General features: G+C 46.9%; 1 protein-coding gene across 10 annotated transcripts in view; it reads left to right on the top strand.

Moving 5' to 3' along the window:
* The window catches only part of CACNA1C (calcium voltage-gated channel subunit alpha1 C), a 665,215-nt gene that overhangs the window by 593,529 nt on the left and 55,029 nt on the right, over positions 1–16,657 (top strand). For all 10 annotated transcript variants that reach the window (XM_032390971.1, XM_032390977.1, XM_032390968.1 and 7 more), the window contains 4 exons: positions 3,806–3,838; positions 7,120–7,248; positions 9,466–9,531; positions 11,073–11,164. In XM_032390971.1, coding sequence (XP_032246862.1) covers positions 3,806–3,838; positions 7,120–7,248; positions 9,466–9,531; positions 11,073–11,164 — 320 coding nt within the window. The remainder of the gene's footprint in view (positions 1–3,805; positions 3,839–7,119; positions 7,249–9,465; positions 9,532–11,072; positions 11,165–16,657) is intronic.

Genomic DNA, 16,657 nt, shown 5'->3' with positions numbered 1-16,657 from the left:
AGATTAGAGACAGTGAATACAGAGAAGCAGAGAGCAGAGCTTGGGGAGTGGGGAGGGATGCCACCTGGACCCAGATCTTCAGGGGGTCTAAAATGGAATTTATATTAGATCTACCCCCTAAGTTCTGAACAAGAGTACTTAAAAAAAAAAAAAAAACAACATTTCTGTAGCAGGGCAGCTAGTAAAAGACTTACATGCTCCTGTGACATTGCTTTTGACTCCTGTTTCTGAGGAATGTAGAATTTCAGTGACTCTGATGTTATGGCCATTGTCTCAATGGTACCAATGGATTGTGCAGACCTGTTCTGTGGGGCCTGTCCATGACATAGCAAAGAGCCAGCCTTCCCTATAGGGAATCAGAAGGTAATCTGCACCTTTCAAAGTCAGCATGTCCAGGAGGGTGCAGCAGCGGCGTATGATCTCTTCAAAATGCTCTCCAATGGCCTGATCTTGAGAGAATATTCTGGAAGACAGCTTGGTTGGGTATTACAGCCTAGATATCTACTACCTAGCCTTTAATCCCTAGTAATCCTTGCCTCCTGGCAGTGTTAAAAAAAAGAAAGAAAGAAAGAAAGGAAAGGAAAGGAAAGGAAAGTCTCCTTTTTATATAGTGAAGAGCTATTTTTCAACAACCTTTTAGTTCTCCAGGGAGACTATGTAATGTTAACAACTGGAAGAATCCCCTCCATCTAGGAGAATCCTCTCTTCACCAGCCTCTGGTACTCCCTGAGCTTCATCCTTCAGTGTCTTATGCATGGTCTAAAGATGGTCCCTCAACTAAAGGAGGAGTGAGGACATTCCAGAAACTAAGACTTCATCCACTGAGGTGATAACTTCTCATTTGATCCTGCACTTAATTCAGAAAGACAGTTTTCCAGAGAGTATCTCCTATTTGCTGCCCAGTGCCCTTCGTGTTGTCATTGCCAGTCATACCAAATCTAGGTAATCTGCATAAGTACACTGAAGTAAGATGATTGGGTTTTCCTTTCTATCTGCCCTTAGCCTGTTAGCTAGAACCACTAGCCAGGACTCTTTCTGAAAATGTTCCACCTCTGCCTCACCTATGGAATAATCACATTTCATTTATACAATTGCATGAACAAATTAAGTGCCCAATATCTTTAAACCCCTTGAAAATTACCAGATCGTTAGAACACAAAGATGAAATCATTGGCTGCTCAGTGCCTACCATTACTGGATAGAACACCGTATGAAAACTCAGCCAGAATGTTCAGAGTAGGTAAGCAGCTCTGTTGGCTCCCTCTCGAAGGGTAGTACAGGTAGTAGGGTCTCCAGGCTCATGGGGCATGAGTCTTCCGGGAATCTTTTTGCCCTTCTTCCCCAGGAAGACCACAGATAGGGAAACTATAAGCTACCTCAGGGGAACTCGGAAGAAATCTGGGTAAGGGTCAGAGATGGATGGTGTAAGTACCTCAGGCTACCAACCAATTCTGAATTTAGGTCAAAAAGTGGAACCAGTGCTAGGTGGTCTTTCAAGACAGGGTACCAGGGAATCACAGAGAGTAGCAAACACACAAACATGGCTCTGGGCTAAAGGTGCAGATGCCCAAACCCAGCAGGTCCAGTCTCCCCTTCTAGGTCACCAAGGGATTCCACTTGCAGCCAGGCAGGGTACCAAAGACTGGAATGACTACACAAGATTATCTAGGAAATGTCCTTAGGGGGTTGGCTGTATGTCAGTAGACTGGGTTCTCTGAAGGTGAGGGCTGTATGTTAGGCTTCTTCCTATTGATTCCACTTAGAAATCACCCAATGATTGCTTTCTGATTTTATTATGAATGGTTAGTTATTTTTGAGACCATGGATCTTATGAACATAGTTCTTCGGATATGAACAGGCCTATATGAGACATCGACAAATACTGCTCTAGCAGGTCAACAGTGCCCTCTGAATAGCATAGCTTAAGGCCCAAGAAAAAAAATTAATCTGTGATTCTCCAGATTCTCCCAAAGTGAGACTCTTAGGAGAGCTATCGTCACCTGGGCTGAGAACCCAACACAGGAGTCCCAGAGAGCCCCATCCTTCCTCTCCCTACTGCCCTCATTGCTCCTTCTGTTTCTTGACTCCTACCATAGAGATGTATCCTAAGGATTATTAATACATATTATTAAAATAATAAGATAGAATCAAGGTGATTAGAATACACAAACCCAGACGGGTTCTCTAAATTGTCTCCGTTCTGGTCCAGTTCAGGACGGGATTGACCCAGAGGACTCTCAAACAGTTGCCCAGGGTTCTTAGGAGTGATGGGCAGCTTTGGCAGTTTTCAGGATGGATCCAAGAGGAGAATAATGGCCCACGCCTGCTGGGAACTCTATCTGATGCTCTGGCATTGCATGTAGTGTAGATTTACCTCCGTCTGACCCTCACACTCCCTCTCTCACTGAAGCTCTAGAAACACAGAACTCCTTAGCCATTAACACACGAGGACAAGCACTCAAGTGGCTAGAGATGTCTTCCGTGTGTGTGTATGTGTGTGTGCGCGCATGTGTGTTTCTATGTTCTATCTCAGCCTGCTAGCCAAATTCTAGTGACCCCACAGCCTCCAGACCTGTGGACTGACCTGGCAGCCAAGATCTAGAATGTGCTCTATAAGGGACTAGAGAGGTGTCCCTTCCCTTCTTTTCCCTTGCCTCACCCTTTATCTCCATCATTCCTGAAAAAGGACATTTTACCAATTTGCTGTAGGGAAAAAGGAATTTGCTGAGAAATCTGTTGCCATAGAAGTATTTTCAGTCTGCAAGCAAATGTCTAGTTGTGCACATTTCCATCCTTCAAAACTTCCATTACACGTTTTCCTTGTTTGTACCTTAAAAACAGAAACACAAGAGCAACCATCTGAAAGTGGAGGGTAAAAGCAATGTCATGATCTTCTAGAAAGAGTTAACAGCTCAAATGATCAGGACCAGTCAGGGGCTGAGCTCTGAGTGCTGGGGCCCAAAGAGTAGGGGCGTCTTCCCGGATACGAGCTCAAGGAACTGGAGGTTGCCGTGGGGTACTCACCGGTGGCCAGTTTCTTCAGCTCCTGCCCCAAAATGAACTCAGCATTCAGGCCCATGAGAACAGCTATTTGGGGTGTTAATAATAATATCCTAAATCATGTGCAGAGCTTTAAAATGTCAAAAGCATTATTTCACACCGATGGCCAAGGCTCTCCACACTTATAGACTAGTAGCTAAGCCGGGCCATCTCCTGCCTGAACCTAAGCTTAAGGACTAGCCCCGCTGCAGAGGGGCTTGCGGACCACCTTTTTAGATCCTCCTTTAGTGATAACTAAAACTGAGTTTTCCCCTAAACTTCAAGGGCAATTCCCTTGACCTCCTTTGCTCAAATATGTTTGGATAGGGACATGGACTAGGGCATAAGCAAAGCCTTTCTCCTCCAGCTGGCAATGCCCAGGGTGAGCTAAAGTGCAGAAAGTACAAGCCCTCAGAGGTTATCATAGGACACATAACTCATTTTAGAAAACAAAACCAAACCTCCCTCCACAAAATTCAGAAGACCTCATGTGTAACAAGTGTGTGAATTATTTCATTTGTGGCCAGAGATGGTCTTGAGTAGGGAATGCCTTCGGGTCCTCCCTAGACGTGAGACCCACCTGTGCAGAGCCCACACTCACGGTGATGTCCCTGTCCCTGCCAGGCCTGTGCTTTGTATTTCTTTCACTTGTTTCCTTTTGCCCTCTCCTGCCACGGTGTTGCTCCTGTGTTAGCCAAGACCTAGAGTACCAGGCATCTTCGTTGGAGACTCATTACAGCTTATTTCTATCTGCCTTTCTTTAAAGCCAGCTGAACATACCCAATGCTCTCCCTTTATGGTAAGACCGACCCTCCAGACCACGCTCTTAGCTTCTGTGACCCTCCTCTAACACCCCCATTCTCACCCCCTGGTGCCCAGCATCTCTGGGAGCCCAGCCTTGCTCCCGCTGCATGTAGCCACAGTGTATGTCCTGCGCCTCGCCTGCCCGGTCACGTGTGAGCTGTGACGTGCTGTTGTGTAATGGTGTTCCATTCCCTCCCTGAGCTTTCCTCTGGGTGATAATTCACTGTGATCTTGACCATCTAATGAGCCACCGGGAGAGAACTGGACCCAAGGGCCATTTCCTGTTAAACATTCTGAGGACTCCACGGGCTAAAGTCTCTAGCTTTAATCCGATGTGGGGAATTTGCACAGGGCGCCCATGAGCACCCTGGTAAGGGCCTCCTGAGAAAAGAGGAAGGAGAGGGATGACCCAGCCGGGAGACAGAAAGTCAGACAATGACTTCCCACTAATCATCCAGGGTTTGTAACTACTGGCCTCCCGTGTGCTCTGAGTTTAAGGCCGCCGTAAACGGTTGTAAGCTGGAATCTGTTACTAAGAGTGTGGCTGAATATCCAGTCATTCCAACAAAGTGACCCATGAATTTTTCTAAATTCCCGAAGTTCATTCACATTAGGCTATGCAGAAAAACAAACTCAGGGGTTTGATGGGAGCACTCCTGATGTAGGACTGTGATTCCTTTGCCTAAAGTGATAGATGCTGCTAGGCATGACCTTGAAGTCTCCTTGGAACAGGTTTCTCTAAAAAGCTGCCATCACACATTTCAAAAGTGAGCCGAGTGTGAGTTTTTAAAAGGACCCATGAGTGGGTTGAGTCCCTGAAAATCAGCAGACTGGGGGCAAGATTGGGTCGGCGGCTGGTGCTTCTTAACACAGCGCATCCCAGGCTGGCTGGAAGGCCGCCCAGGAAAAGGCTGAACCTGGACGTTGTACCCCGCTTCCTAGGGGTGGCCACTGGGGTCTGCTGTTCCACTGCATTGTCATTTGGTTTATTAGAGGACATTTTTGTGTCTACGAGGAAATGTGTTTATCCTCCTTCTAGAGCGTTAGGAAACTGCAGCCACTGGGGGGAGCGTGCCTACAGGGTGGGGGGTTTGAACCCAGCATGGAATGCAAACCACACGCTTGACTTTTATTTTTTAACTCATCAAATCCAGAAGCCCCTGTGGCACCAACTTCTCACACTCTTGACACTCACAGCTGAAGTTCCCCGCTTTAGCTTGTTCTTTCTTCTTTTTTCTCCTTTCCCGAACATGGTGGAACTGACAGCTGAGTTATAAAACCCCGAGCCTCCTCTGCCTACTCCTCTGGGGGAACACAACCTCCTTTTAAGGAGAGAAAATAGAATTTCAAGTAGATACATGGGTGATAGAAATGCAGAGATTAAGGGCATCAGAGGCTTCAAAATAAGCAGGCAGGGTAGGGCCCAGGGACAGGACAAGGGCTGCGGCTGGCCTTCCCTCCCCAGCCCCGTGGCAGCCTATGGAGCAGGCCCCCTGTGCGGATCTAAGGCAGCTCTGGTTTGAAACTAGAAGAAATACTGTGACTCTCCCCCAGTCTGGAGAGTCGGAGAAGTAGGAGAGACCCTTCCGGCATGGTTTCTGCGCAGCCCTCCCAGGGCAGAGCAAGGATGTGCTGGCAAGTGGCAACTGCCTGAGTTTTCTGCCGCCCTCTTGGGTCTCCCGTGCAGAGCAGGAGTAAGATGGGTGGCCTCAGGAACCACTGGCCATGTCAGGGACAGTCAGCAGGCCACCGGGTTAGAACGAAGGGCCGGTGGGAGCCCTCAGGGGCATCAGCGCTAGGAGGATTTTCAGGGGTGCAAACAAGGTGTGGACGTTGTCAGGGAGGATTGGCCTGTAAATGATTCAAAAGAAAGCAGAGAATCAAGAAGTGGGGGGCCAGCACAGATTCTCCCTGCCAGTGACCTGGAGGTCCCCCTGCCTTGAGGGACGCACGCAACAAGGACAGTAACAGGAAGCCCAAAGGTCCACTCTCTCCTGGTGCCAACAGGGCTGGGTGAGCTGCACTAGCTCCAGGGGACGGGCAGGTGGCTCCCCAGGGGCTACCACGATGGGCTCTCTGGCCAGCATGGGCAGGAGGAGGGGTGGGGGTGGTCAGTCCGTGTTGTTCTCAGGTCTGGAGGTGGAGGGTGACAGGGCAGCCTGTCTTGCCCCTGAGCCCTGGCCAGGCACGTGCCCCAGCCCCAGGCCCCTCCAGGACCCACAGGCTGAGGAGGGCCCTCGGCCAGCAGACCCCAGCGGCCCTAGCACCGTGTTCCTGCTTCCACTTGGCTTGGCTTGGATCCAGTTCTTCCTCACCTTCCCCTTGTCTCCCCCTTGCTCCAGGACTCCCCTGAGGACATGATCTGCCCTAAGCAGAACCTCTCTGTCCTCCTACACCGGGGCCTGGACTCATATAGGGCTCACTTAGAGTGCGCCCCCTACACCTTCTAGGGTCTCCTGCAGCCTGGAGAGGGTCGGGGCCTCCCAGAGGCCCCAGAGCCGGCGGGGGGGGGACTAGAAGGGGAACAGCTTCAGTGTCTGAGGTGAGGCAAGGGCTGCAAACAGACACTGTCCGCGGGCTAAGCAATGCCCCTATCCCCCACCGTCCCCGTAGCCACGTGGGAAGAGGTGGCACAACAAGACTTTTGGAGTCCTGAGCTGCCAGGGCACAAGATCCCTGTGGTGGGCAACCCACTCCAACCCTAGTCTCTGTCAGTCCACCCTGCCCACCAGGACCCCCAGTGCAATCATACCTAGGGCTGGGATGGAGGCCACACCTGCCCAGCCACCTTGCCGAGAGCCAGATCCCATTCGGGATGCATGGCACCCCGCCAGGCCAGACAAGAGGGGGGCTGGGGCTGCTTCCTCAGCACACAGCCGAGGAGGGTGCGCCCAAGGCAGCTAGCTCTCAGCCTCAATTTCAAAGCATATGGAAGTTCCTTATGGCATCTTCTGTTGCTCCACCCAGGGGGTTAAGAACTAGGACTGAAGGAGAAAAGGGGAGCACGGATAAACAGGGTTATGGGCTCAAGGGCCTGGGCACAGCTTGGCTCTGCACTGACCTCCGGCCTGGGTTGTCTCCCTGGAAGAGGTGGGCAGCTGGCCTCCCCATCTGTGGCCCAAGGGAGAGAAGCTGGTGCAGCTAACCCTGCCCTGCCCTGCCCTGCCTCCACCCCAAGCAAGGGCTCTGTTGCTCAGAGCAGGGCACACCTCGTTCTTGCCCTGCCCCTCCCTGTTGCTGTGTTAACTACCACCTCCTATTGCCGATGGATTCCAGAACGCAGAGGAGAACTCCCGCATCTCCATCACCTTCTTCCGCCTCTTCCGGGTCATGCGCCTGGTCAAGCTGCTGAGCCGCGGGGAGGGCATTCGGACCCTGCTGTGGACCTTCATCAAGTCCTTCCAGGTAACCACCTCCACCCTCAGCAGGCTGCAAGGAGAGCCTCCGCAGCTTACCTGGGCTCCTGAGCGGGGAGGTGAGGCAGCGCAGGAAGCGGCACCACCGGGAGCCGAGGGCGGGCTTACCTTGCTACTCAGCCTCCCTCTCTGCCCTTGCTTTCCTCTGGTCTGTAATGAGACCTTCGGACTCCATCCGTGGTTTTCAAAAGCATTCTCCTGGAGCCCCAGATTTCCCCAAAGTTGGGGTACAGAAGGCTGGGAGCTAAGGGGGAGGCTGAAGTGGTTCTGCTTTCTTCTCTCATCCGTGCATTTTTCCGCAAGAATTTACTGCACAAAGAGGTTTTGTGGTGGAAAATTTTTGAAAAACATGGGCCCAGATGATCTGATAACCTCATGGACCCTCCCACTTTGGGCAGTTTTAGGATCCGGCTGTCACCTTCCTCCCAGTAGGCATTTCTTTAATGTCTGCTGTCCACACCTGTTTGTAGACCTAGCCAAACTCTCCAGGACCCTGGTGTCACTCCACTCAAGGAGACACGGCCCCCTCACAGGGGCACAGGGTTGCCTAACTATAGGATTAATTCTTTTTTCTCAGCCATTATTTTCCATCTGTGAAAGCAGAATAATGATCGCCCCTGACCATCTCTGAGGAGTGTTATGTAAGTTTGAAGTTAAAGAGAAGCAAACCTGTGAGGTCACTTGAATTCCTTGAAGATGAGTGGTGTAGGGACCCCTGCATGTACTTCCACGCTTCTGTAGCCCGACACTGACGGCAACTTCATCCCACCCGCTCAGGCTTCCGGGCCCTGAAGGATTCCTTCCTTGTCCCTGGCCCTAGCCAGTCTGGGTCCAGGGACAGGCACGGAGTGGGTCCCTGATCCAAATGTGCTCAGAACTGAAGTTGCAGCCAGAGGAAGGGCTCTGTGGTCAGGTGCCTGCCTTGCTCTGGAATCCCCTCCCGAAGGCTTACATAAACACCCTTCCAGGCAGCCTCCTGCCCTGGGCCTCATCCGCCTAGGCCCTTCACTGGACCAGCCTGGCTGCACTCCCCATAGCCAGTCCTCTGCCCACCAGGCCTTCCTGATGAGCTGCAGCTGCCCTCCCTGCTAGCCCCATCCCACCCCACCCTATCCCACCGGTGGGTGCCATACCCTGCCCAGTCCCTGGGAATCTGAGGATTCTGGGGAGAGCGGGACTGGGGGCTGACCCTGTCCGTGGGCGCACCCCTGGGGTCCCATAGCCATGACGACTATATAGGCTGCCAACTCCCTCCTCCCCCCCCACCACCACACACACACACACACACACACAGACATATTTCCTAGGAAAAGGCAACAGACCCAGGTAAGGAGAGGTTTGAATGTGGAGCTGCAGCTCCAACCGGGCAGAAGCAGCATCCGTGTGCTCTCGCAGTGCCATCTAGTGGTGTGTGGACACCTGGCAAGGCTTTTCCTAGTTGACCGTGTGGCTCTCCGGCTTCCAGAATAGGTCCTGAGCCCCAGAAGGCCTCTCCCCAGGAGAAGCGGCAGGGACTCCGGAAATTTAAGTTGTCTGAGCTGCCAGGCAGAGTGAATAAAATATATGGGACCCAAATACGTGGAAGGCATTGCACTCAGCCTTTTGTAAGCCTTAAAGCATTTAAACGCCACAGAACCCCTGAGAGGTAATTACATTTCTTCTCATTTTTCAGAAAAGGAAACTGAGGCTCAGAGAGGTTAAGTCATATGGCCAACCTCCCATAACTAGAAAGTGGCAGAAATAGGATTTGAGTCCATGACCTTTCTTCTACTTAAGTTTTTCCTTAGTGATTATTTTTATTACGACTAGCAGGATATCATCAAAGGAAGGGTGTAACCTGCCTCCAACCCACGCTTCCCCAGGAAACCTTGGTGTGTATCCTCCACGGCTTTCTCCTTGCTGTACAAAAACCTATGTCTAGGTTTTGCTCATTCTGGACTGTTTTTACTCAAGCAGTATCCCACCATATGTATCCCTTACTCTGCAACCTGCTTTGCTCGGTACACCACACTGCTTCTCAGGTGATTAAAACCAAGGGAAAATGAGAGGTCAGTGCCGTGTTTCAGGCCTTCTCCTGGTGCCCAGAACTTCTGTGGGGCTCTTGGAAATGCCCCTCCCAAAGCCAGGCCGCAGCGCCCCCTGGGAAGGGATCTGGCCAGCCATCCCCCTGCCGGCCTCACGCCCTGTCTCCTGTGCTTCCTTCCAGGCCCTGCCTTATGTGGCTCTTCTGATAGTGATGCTGTTCTTCATCTACGCAGTGATCGGGATGCAGGTAGGACAGCTGGCCCGCTGCGCCTCGGCCTCCTCTTTCTCTTCCCACCTCCCAGCCCCACATTCCCGGACACCTCTCTCTTGTTCTTGACGGTCCCTCTGCTTCCACTTCTGAGGCCAAGAATGTCACAGGAATTAGAACATCCCTTCAAATGGTGTCCTGTAGGTAGCAGGGTCAATGACCATGTGCTGTACGCACCTTCTCTCCCCTTTGCCCCAGGCCTGGTCTCTGCTCTCGGTCGGGAAAAACACTCCCAGATTAACGCCGAGGGCCTCAGGAGAGACAACCCCTTCCAGAAAACAACACGAAGCGTGTGTCAGACAGCATCCCTCCCCTTACCCAGGTCTGACAGCCTGAGAACTGCCCCCCCACCCCAGCACATTCAGGAGAAGCTAATGACAGAGAAGGATGGAGGCAAGAGGGAAAGAAGGAAGGAGAAGGAAGGAAAGAGGGAGTCAGGCAGGCAAGCTCCCCCCATCAAACATGCAGCAGTTTCAAGGGCCTCCCCTCGCAGGTGCCCACTGCACCTTCCCCTACCTCAAACCCCGCAGCATTCTCCAAGCAGCCTCTCCTCTGGGCTTCAGAGAGTGCCAGGGCCCCGCACTCACACCAGCCAGGACTTTTCCTCAGTGGCTCCCGAAGGAAGACTCCCCTGCTTATTCTTTGCAGAAAGACCCCGGATTCCTAGGCCAAAATCTTCTGAGATGAGAAGAGCTACCCTGCCCCCTCACCAAGGGCAGCAGCTTCTAAGATAGGCATAGCTCTAAAAGGCCAGAAAAATAAGGGGGCCGCTCATTTCAGGGATAGATTAAGCTTGCCCACGTCCCAGATCACTCCGAAATCCAAGAACTGTATTTGGAAGAGTGGGCATCTGGGCTGAAATGGCAATGAAAAGAAGGCCAGAGGCTTGAGTTCTGAGGACCTAATGGTGACTGTAATTGATAACAGTGCTGTGTACCTGAAAGTGGCTTTCTCACCACACCAAAAAAAAGCTCCCTATGTTAACTGTGTGAAGTGATGGATGTGTTAATTATCTTGGTCTTGGTAATGATTCTACGAGCATTGTACATCAAATCACCACCACACCGTACACTTTAAATATATACAATTATATTTGTTAATTATTCCTCAATAAAGTTTTTTTTTAAAGAGAAAAAATATATGTTCTCAAGAATCTGCAGCCAAAAAAGAAGAAGAAGGAGACCAGAGAGCCCTCTGTCCCCGCACAGAAGCATGGTGCTGGTGGCAGCATCCACCTGCTCTCAGCCCAACTCCCAGTGGCCCATCGGGACCTCTCCTGAGGGTCCATGGGTTTTTTCTTCTTCCACCTGTCCAGTGTGGTGGATGGAGATCAAGGGCTGGATGGGGCAGCAGGTGCCTACCCCCACAAGGCCCTGCCAGGTCACATCAGGGGACTCAGTTCAGCTATGGGCTGACCCACAGCCAGCCATGACCCCTGAGGAGACCACTGAATGATGAGTGGGCACTAGGACCCTGTCCATCCACCATTCACTGAATCTCCTTCCCCTCCCCCTGCTTAGGTGTTTGGGAAAATTGCCCTGAATGACACCACAGAGATCAACCGGAACAACAACTTTCAGACCTTCCCCCAAGCTGTGCTGCTTCTCTTCAGGTGAGTCTTTGAGGACAGATGTGTACGAACACACCTACATGACACAGCCCTGTGGTCTGGACATAGAATGAGAGGGAACCCTTCCAGGGGAGTGGGCAGGGAGAGAACGGATGCTGGATCTCCCTCCCTAGACTAGAAAGCTGGTGTTCCATTGCTATTTGTAATACTTTCCATTGAGTGGCCCACTGGTCACTGACATACCCGAAAACACTACAGGATCACAAGTCGAACACTGACAGCACCCTGGTCTGGAAGCCAGACAGGCTCAAAGCCAAGCCTGTGACACATTCACTTTGGGTAAGACACCTAACTCCCCTGAGTCTCGGTTCCCTCGCAAACAAGTACAGCTGCCAACGTCGATGCCATTTGCTCTATTGGTTACCATGTCCTCATGCACTTAGTATCCTCCTCAGTTAAGCCAGCCATGAGCCTTCACCCTTCTCGGAAGGCTACCGCCTCAGGCCTAGCTGGGGAAGAGTGTTTCTCAGCCTGCTCCTGACTGAGGGAGTCCATGCCGCAGCCTGCTTCTTCCTCATCGGACTCCTGATGACCCCCTTGCTCTGCCTCCTTGGTTCTTCTCGCTGTCCTGGGCTGCTGGAGGAGACCATCTAGACCATCTAGACCACAGCTGGTAGATGAGAACTATTTACCCCATCCCTGGAGCAGATGATTTCTAAAGCCCATTCCAGCTCATGTACTCTACATAATATGGCACTGGGAGAGGCAGTGAATTCCCTACCATTCCCTGGGGTCCCTCTCCAGAAGATCCAAAGATCCACTCTATCAGATAGCTCCACCTTCACCAAGTTCTATAGAATCCTTTCCCCACACCCAAGCCCAAGTATCATTATTGCTCAAAATGTATTAAATCAAAATGATAGCTCTTTAAATATGTTAGACATTACCACCTACCTCAGATTGTAGACTTTGAGAACACAAAGGCCACTGTAAACCACAATTTAACAGCAACACTTAAGCCTGTGCCATATTTAAATATCAGAGCTGAACACAGATATAAGACCGAACACATGGCTCTATCTCCCCTCCTTTCCTAAAGTCCTTGATGACAGAAGATATTTCTTAAAAGAATAAACAGTACTAAGAAGGGGGAAAAAAAAAAAACATGGAAGAGTGCTATTAGTGAACCAGGAATGCTGAGGAATTTCTAAGTGGAAGAAATCAGAAGGGATTCAATTGACAAAGGAACAAGATCTGAGGAAAACTTATCCCCAACAATGCATGGTCTATGGAAGAAGTGAGAGCAGTTCCAGGATCGACAGGTAAAAGGTCCAGGAGTGACCTGGGGCCACAACGAGGCTGGCCCCTCAAGAGACCTGTGTTTGCAGAGCAGTTGCTAATGCTCACAAGGTGAAAGCAGCAGCTCTTGACATCACGCCCCTGGGCTTTGGGGTCTGAGAAGTAGAGTAGGTCCTCCCAAGGAACCCCACCCTCAAAGATGTGCTACCTGCCCACCTCACCTGTTGGCACATGTTCTCTTTCCCTTTCTTCCACGATCCCCAGAGAGGCCCTGTAATGAGAACTTGATCCACAGAGATGTGACCTGTGTCCTCAGTCACAAAGAACAGTCAATAATAATCCCAAAGTATTTGGGGGAAACGAATATCAATAAAGAAAGGCACCATACTCAACTAGCAGATGAATGAGCACATGAGGAGGAAAAAGAATATATAAAGCCAGAAGACTTGAAAATAAATATAATTCATATCTTTAGAGAGGTTGCAGAGCATATCTGTTGAATTAAAAAGCAGGAGGCAGAAAAAAAGTCATTATTATTAAGAACAAATTAAAGAGGGAACTCAGAAAAACATCCTTGTTGAAATATTCAGAAAATGGGCACAGCTAAAGAATAAAATAATGAGCTAAAGGATCAAATCTAGGGTTCTCTCAGTACACAGCCAAAAGGACAGAAAGATTGAAAATATAAAAGTTAACACATAGAGGGTAGAGCTGAAAATCCCATCTTTCTAATACAAGTTCAAGTAAAAACAACAGAATGAATGGAGAAAATGAAATCAAGGAATGATCAAAGAAAATTTCAAATAAAGATATGAGCCTTCAGGTTGAAATGTCCTACTAAGTGCAGAATAGGTTTGTTAAAAAGTCCCTTCATCAGACACAGTATGAGGAAGTTTTAGAATACCAAGAATAAAGAAAATATCCTAGAAGCATCCAAAGAGAAAAAAGTGAATTATTTTCAAAAATACCAATTTTCATTAGACTTCTCAATAGCAAAAGTACATACTAGAAGACAAATAATGTATGCGATATTATGAAGAAAACATGTTTTTGAACCAAGACGCCTGTAATACAGCCTAATTAGCATTCAAGTAACAAAGCAAAATTGATTCCAAAAGTGTAAGAACCCAGAAAGTTTACTCCTTTGCATAAACCTCTGAAACAACTACACAAGGATGCACTTCTAAAGAATGAAAAATTAATCTAAGAAATTGAATGAACAGAGTAATGATATTAGTAAAGAAACCATAAAGTTTATAGTTATGAGTTATGTGCAAAGAAATCACAAACCTTATATTAAGTCTAAATAATTGTTAAGGGAGGTATTAGTTATTAAATAATTATTGCTAATTTTTAAGTATAATAATTACTTTGTGGTTATGTAAAATGTATTGCTTTATTTTTGAAGTATTTAGGGTTGATATAATGATATTACATGAGGTGTAGGATTTGCTTTAAAATATTCCATCATGGAGATAAAAGATACAGAATAGGTAATATAGTCAGTGGTACTGTAATACTGTTGTATGGTGACAGATGGCGGCTACACTCGTGGTGAGCAGAGCATAATGTATAGACTTGTTGAATCACTATGTTGTACACCTGAAACTAATATAACATTGTGTGTCAATTCTCAATTTTTTAAAAAAGATTTAATTTTAGAGAGAGAGGGAGAGAGAGAGTGCATGTGTGCAAGGGGAGGGGCAGAGGGAGAAGGAGAGAAGCAGACTCCCCGCTGAGGAGGGAGCCCCATGCTAGGCCCCGCACTGGGCTCAGGCTCAGGCTCCATCTCAGGATCCTGAGATCATGACATAAGCTAAAATCAAGAGTTGGATGCTTAACCAACTGAGTCACCCAGGCGCCCCTCCTCTTTCAATTTTTTTAAAAGGTGAGAGTGCAAAAGAATAAAATATAAAATAAAATAAAATAAAATAGTAAAGTAAAATAAAATAAAATAAAATACTTCAGCCAAAAGGGGAGAAGGGGATTGTTGGAGAGATAGATGAAACACACACAACAAAATATTAATGGTTGTTAAGATTGGGTGATGGGTCCATGGGGTTTCTTTGTACTTTCTACTTTTGTATATGGTTGAAAACTTTTGTAATTAATTTTTTAATAAAAAATAATAACTGTTAAAGCAAAATGTCCAAAACCTTAATAGCAATTTGGAAGTGAAATCTCTTACACTCTCAACAAGGTAGGAAGAATGAGATGGTAGAAGAATGAGAAACATCAAAGTGTGCTGACATTCTTCTCTTGTTTATGGAGAGGAAAGAGGTACCGTTCAACTTTATACACAGCCAGAGGAAAGTGTGTAAATAAATATGTTAAATATTTGAAGGTCAACCACTAGAGAAACAGAAATGGAATATGTACATTCCAAATCACTAGATGGAAAAAAAAATAGCAAGGGAAAACCTTAGCAATTCTGCAAAAGGAAGGAAAGAAAAAAGAAGGAAGGTGGGGGTAGGGAGGAAAAGAGGGGGAGAGGGAGGAAAAGAAAATTAGAAAATAAAACAAGATGGCAGGAATAAAAAACAAAAATTAATCATTAAAAATTCAATTTCTCTATTAAAAGATAGATACTCTAATGTTGGCTTTAAGAAGTCTGGCTGTAGCCTGTTTATAATAAAGTAAAATAAAGGAATGGGAAAATAAAGGAATGGAAAAAGAATACCAGACAAACTTCCAAAAAAAAAAAAAATAGGTGTAGTAATAACAAATCAGAAGAAATAAAATTCCAGGTGAAAGGCATTAAACAATACAAAGAGGGATATTTGATATTGATAAAAGGTATAATCCACCAAGATTACAAAACAATCATAAAACTGCATGAGCCTAACAATATAGTTTGGAAATATATCAAGGAGACGAAAAGAACGGTAAGGAAAAAATGAACACACACACACAATGGGAGACATGTAAAAAAAAAAAAACGACAGAGCAAAAAGAACAAAATAAAAGAAAGGGTAAAGAAGATCTAAAAATACAACTGACAAATTTAAGTAAATTTGTAATCAATAGCAAAAAAAAAAATTTTTTTTTTTTTTAAGATTTTATCTATTTATTCGACAGAGCGCGAGAGTACAAGCAGGGGGGAGCAGTAGAAGGAGAGGGAGAAGCAGGCTTCCTGCTGAGCAGGGAGCCCGACGCGGGGCTCGATCCCAAAACCCTGAGATCATGACCTGAGCCGAGGGCAGACACTTAACCATCTGAGCCACCCAGGCACCCCAAAAATACATTCTTTTTAAGCACCCAGAAACATTCACAAAAATCAGCCAAGATTTAAGTCACAAAGAAGAATTCAATAAATTTTAAAACTTCTCTAACTTCAATACAACAAAAATCGGAAATAAACCACAAAATCAGTAGTCCCTCCAAAATCTATCCACTTAAATGTTTTGAGTCACTGTTCTAAATAACTCACAGCTGAAGCTGCATACTTCTTAAAAATGGAAGAGTGAGAGCAGTACATCTTAAATTTATAAAGCACACCAATCAATACCAAAGAAAATTTCAGAGCCAAAATTTATTTTACAAAATCTATAATAACCAAACTAATGAATGAAAGAAGAATAGCAAAATAACCCCAAAGTATGAAAGAATTCACTTATTAAAATAAAAGCAGAAATTAATAAAATATAAAACAAAAATATTTATCAATAAACCCTAAAACTCTTTGAAAAGACCTATAAATAGACAAACTTTCATCAAAACCAATTTTTTTAAAAAGGCACAACATCAGGAATAAGAAAAGTAACGCAATTACAGATGTGGAAGAGATTTTTAGAATGATAAACTATTATGAACAAATTAAAAGTAGATGATTTTATGTAGGAAAATATAAATCACAAAATTGTCTTAAAAAGAATTTTTTTAATTAACCACAGTAGAAATTGAAAAGGTAGTCAAGGTTTTCGTCCTCAAAAAGTTCCAAGATCCAGGGGCACCTGGATGGCACAGTTGGTTAAGTGTCTGACTCTTGGTTTTGGCTCAGGTTGTGATCTCAGTGTCCTGAGGTCCTGGCTCAGCGGGGAGTCTGCTTCTCTCCTTCTCCCTCTGCCCCTCCCCCTACTCCCCCCACGACATTCTCACTCTCTCTCTCTAAAAATAAATAAATCTTAAAAAAAAAAAAGTTCCAAGATCCAGTATTTTTCTTTCAAAATATCAAGGAATAGGTCATTCCTATGTTACATAAACTTTTCAGGAATAGTAAGGGGGTATAAAATCTCC

The sequence above is a fragment of the Phoca vitulina genome, unplaced genomic scaffold, assembly GCF_004348235.1.
Source record: "Phoca vitulina isolate PV1807 unplaced genomic scaffold, GSC_HSeal_1.0 scaffold59, whole genome shotgun sequence".
In the NCBI taxonomy this organism is placed as follows: Eukaryota; Metazoa; Chordata; class Mammalia; order Carnivora; family Phocidae; genus Phoca; species Phoca vitulina.
Note: the sequence above shows the minus strand (reverse complement) of the source record. Positions and strands in the feature narration are given on the sequence as shown.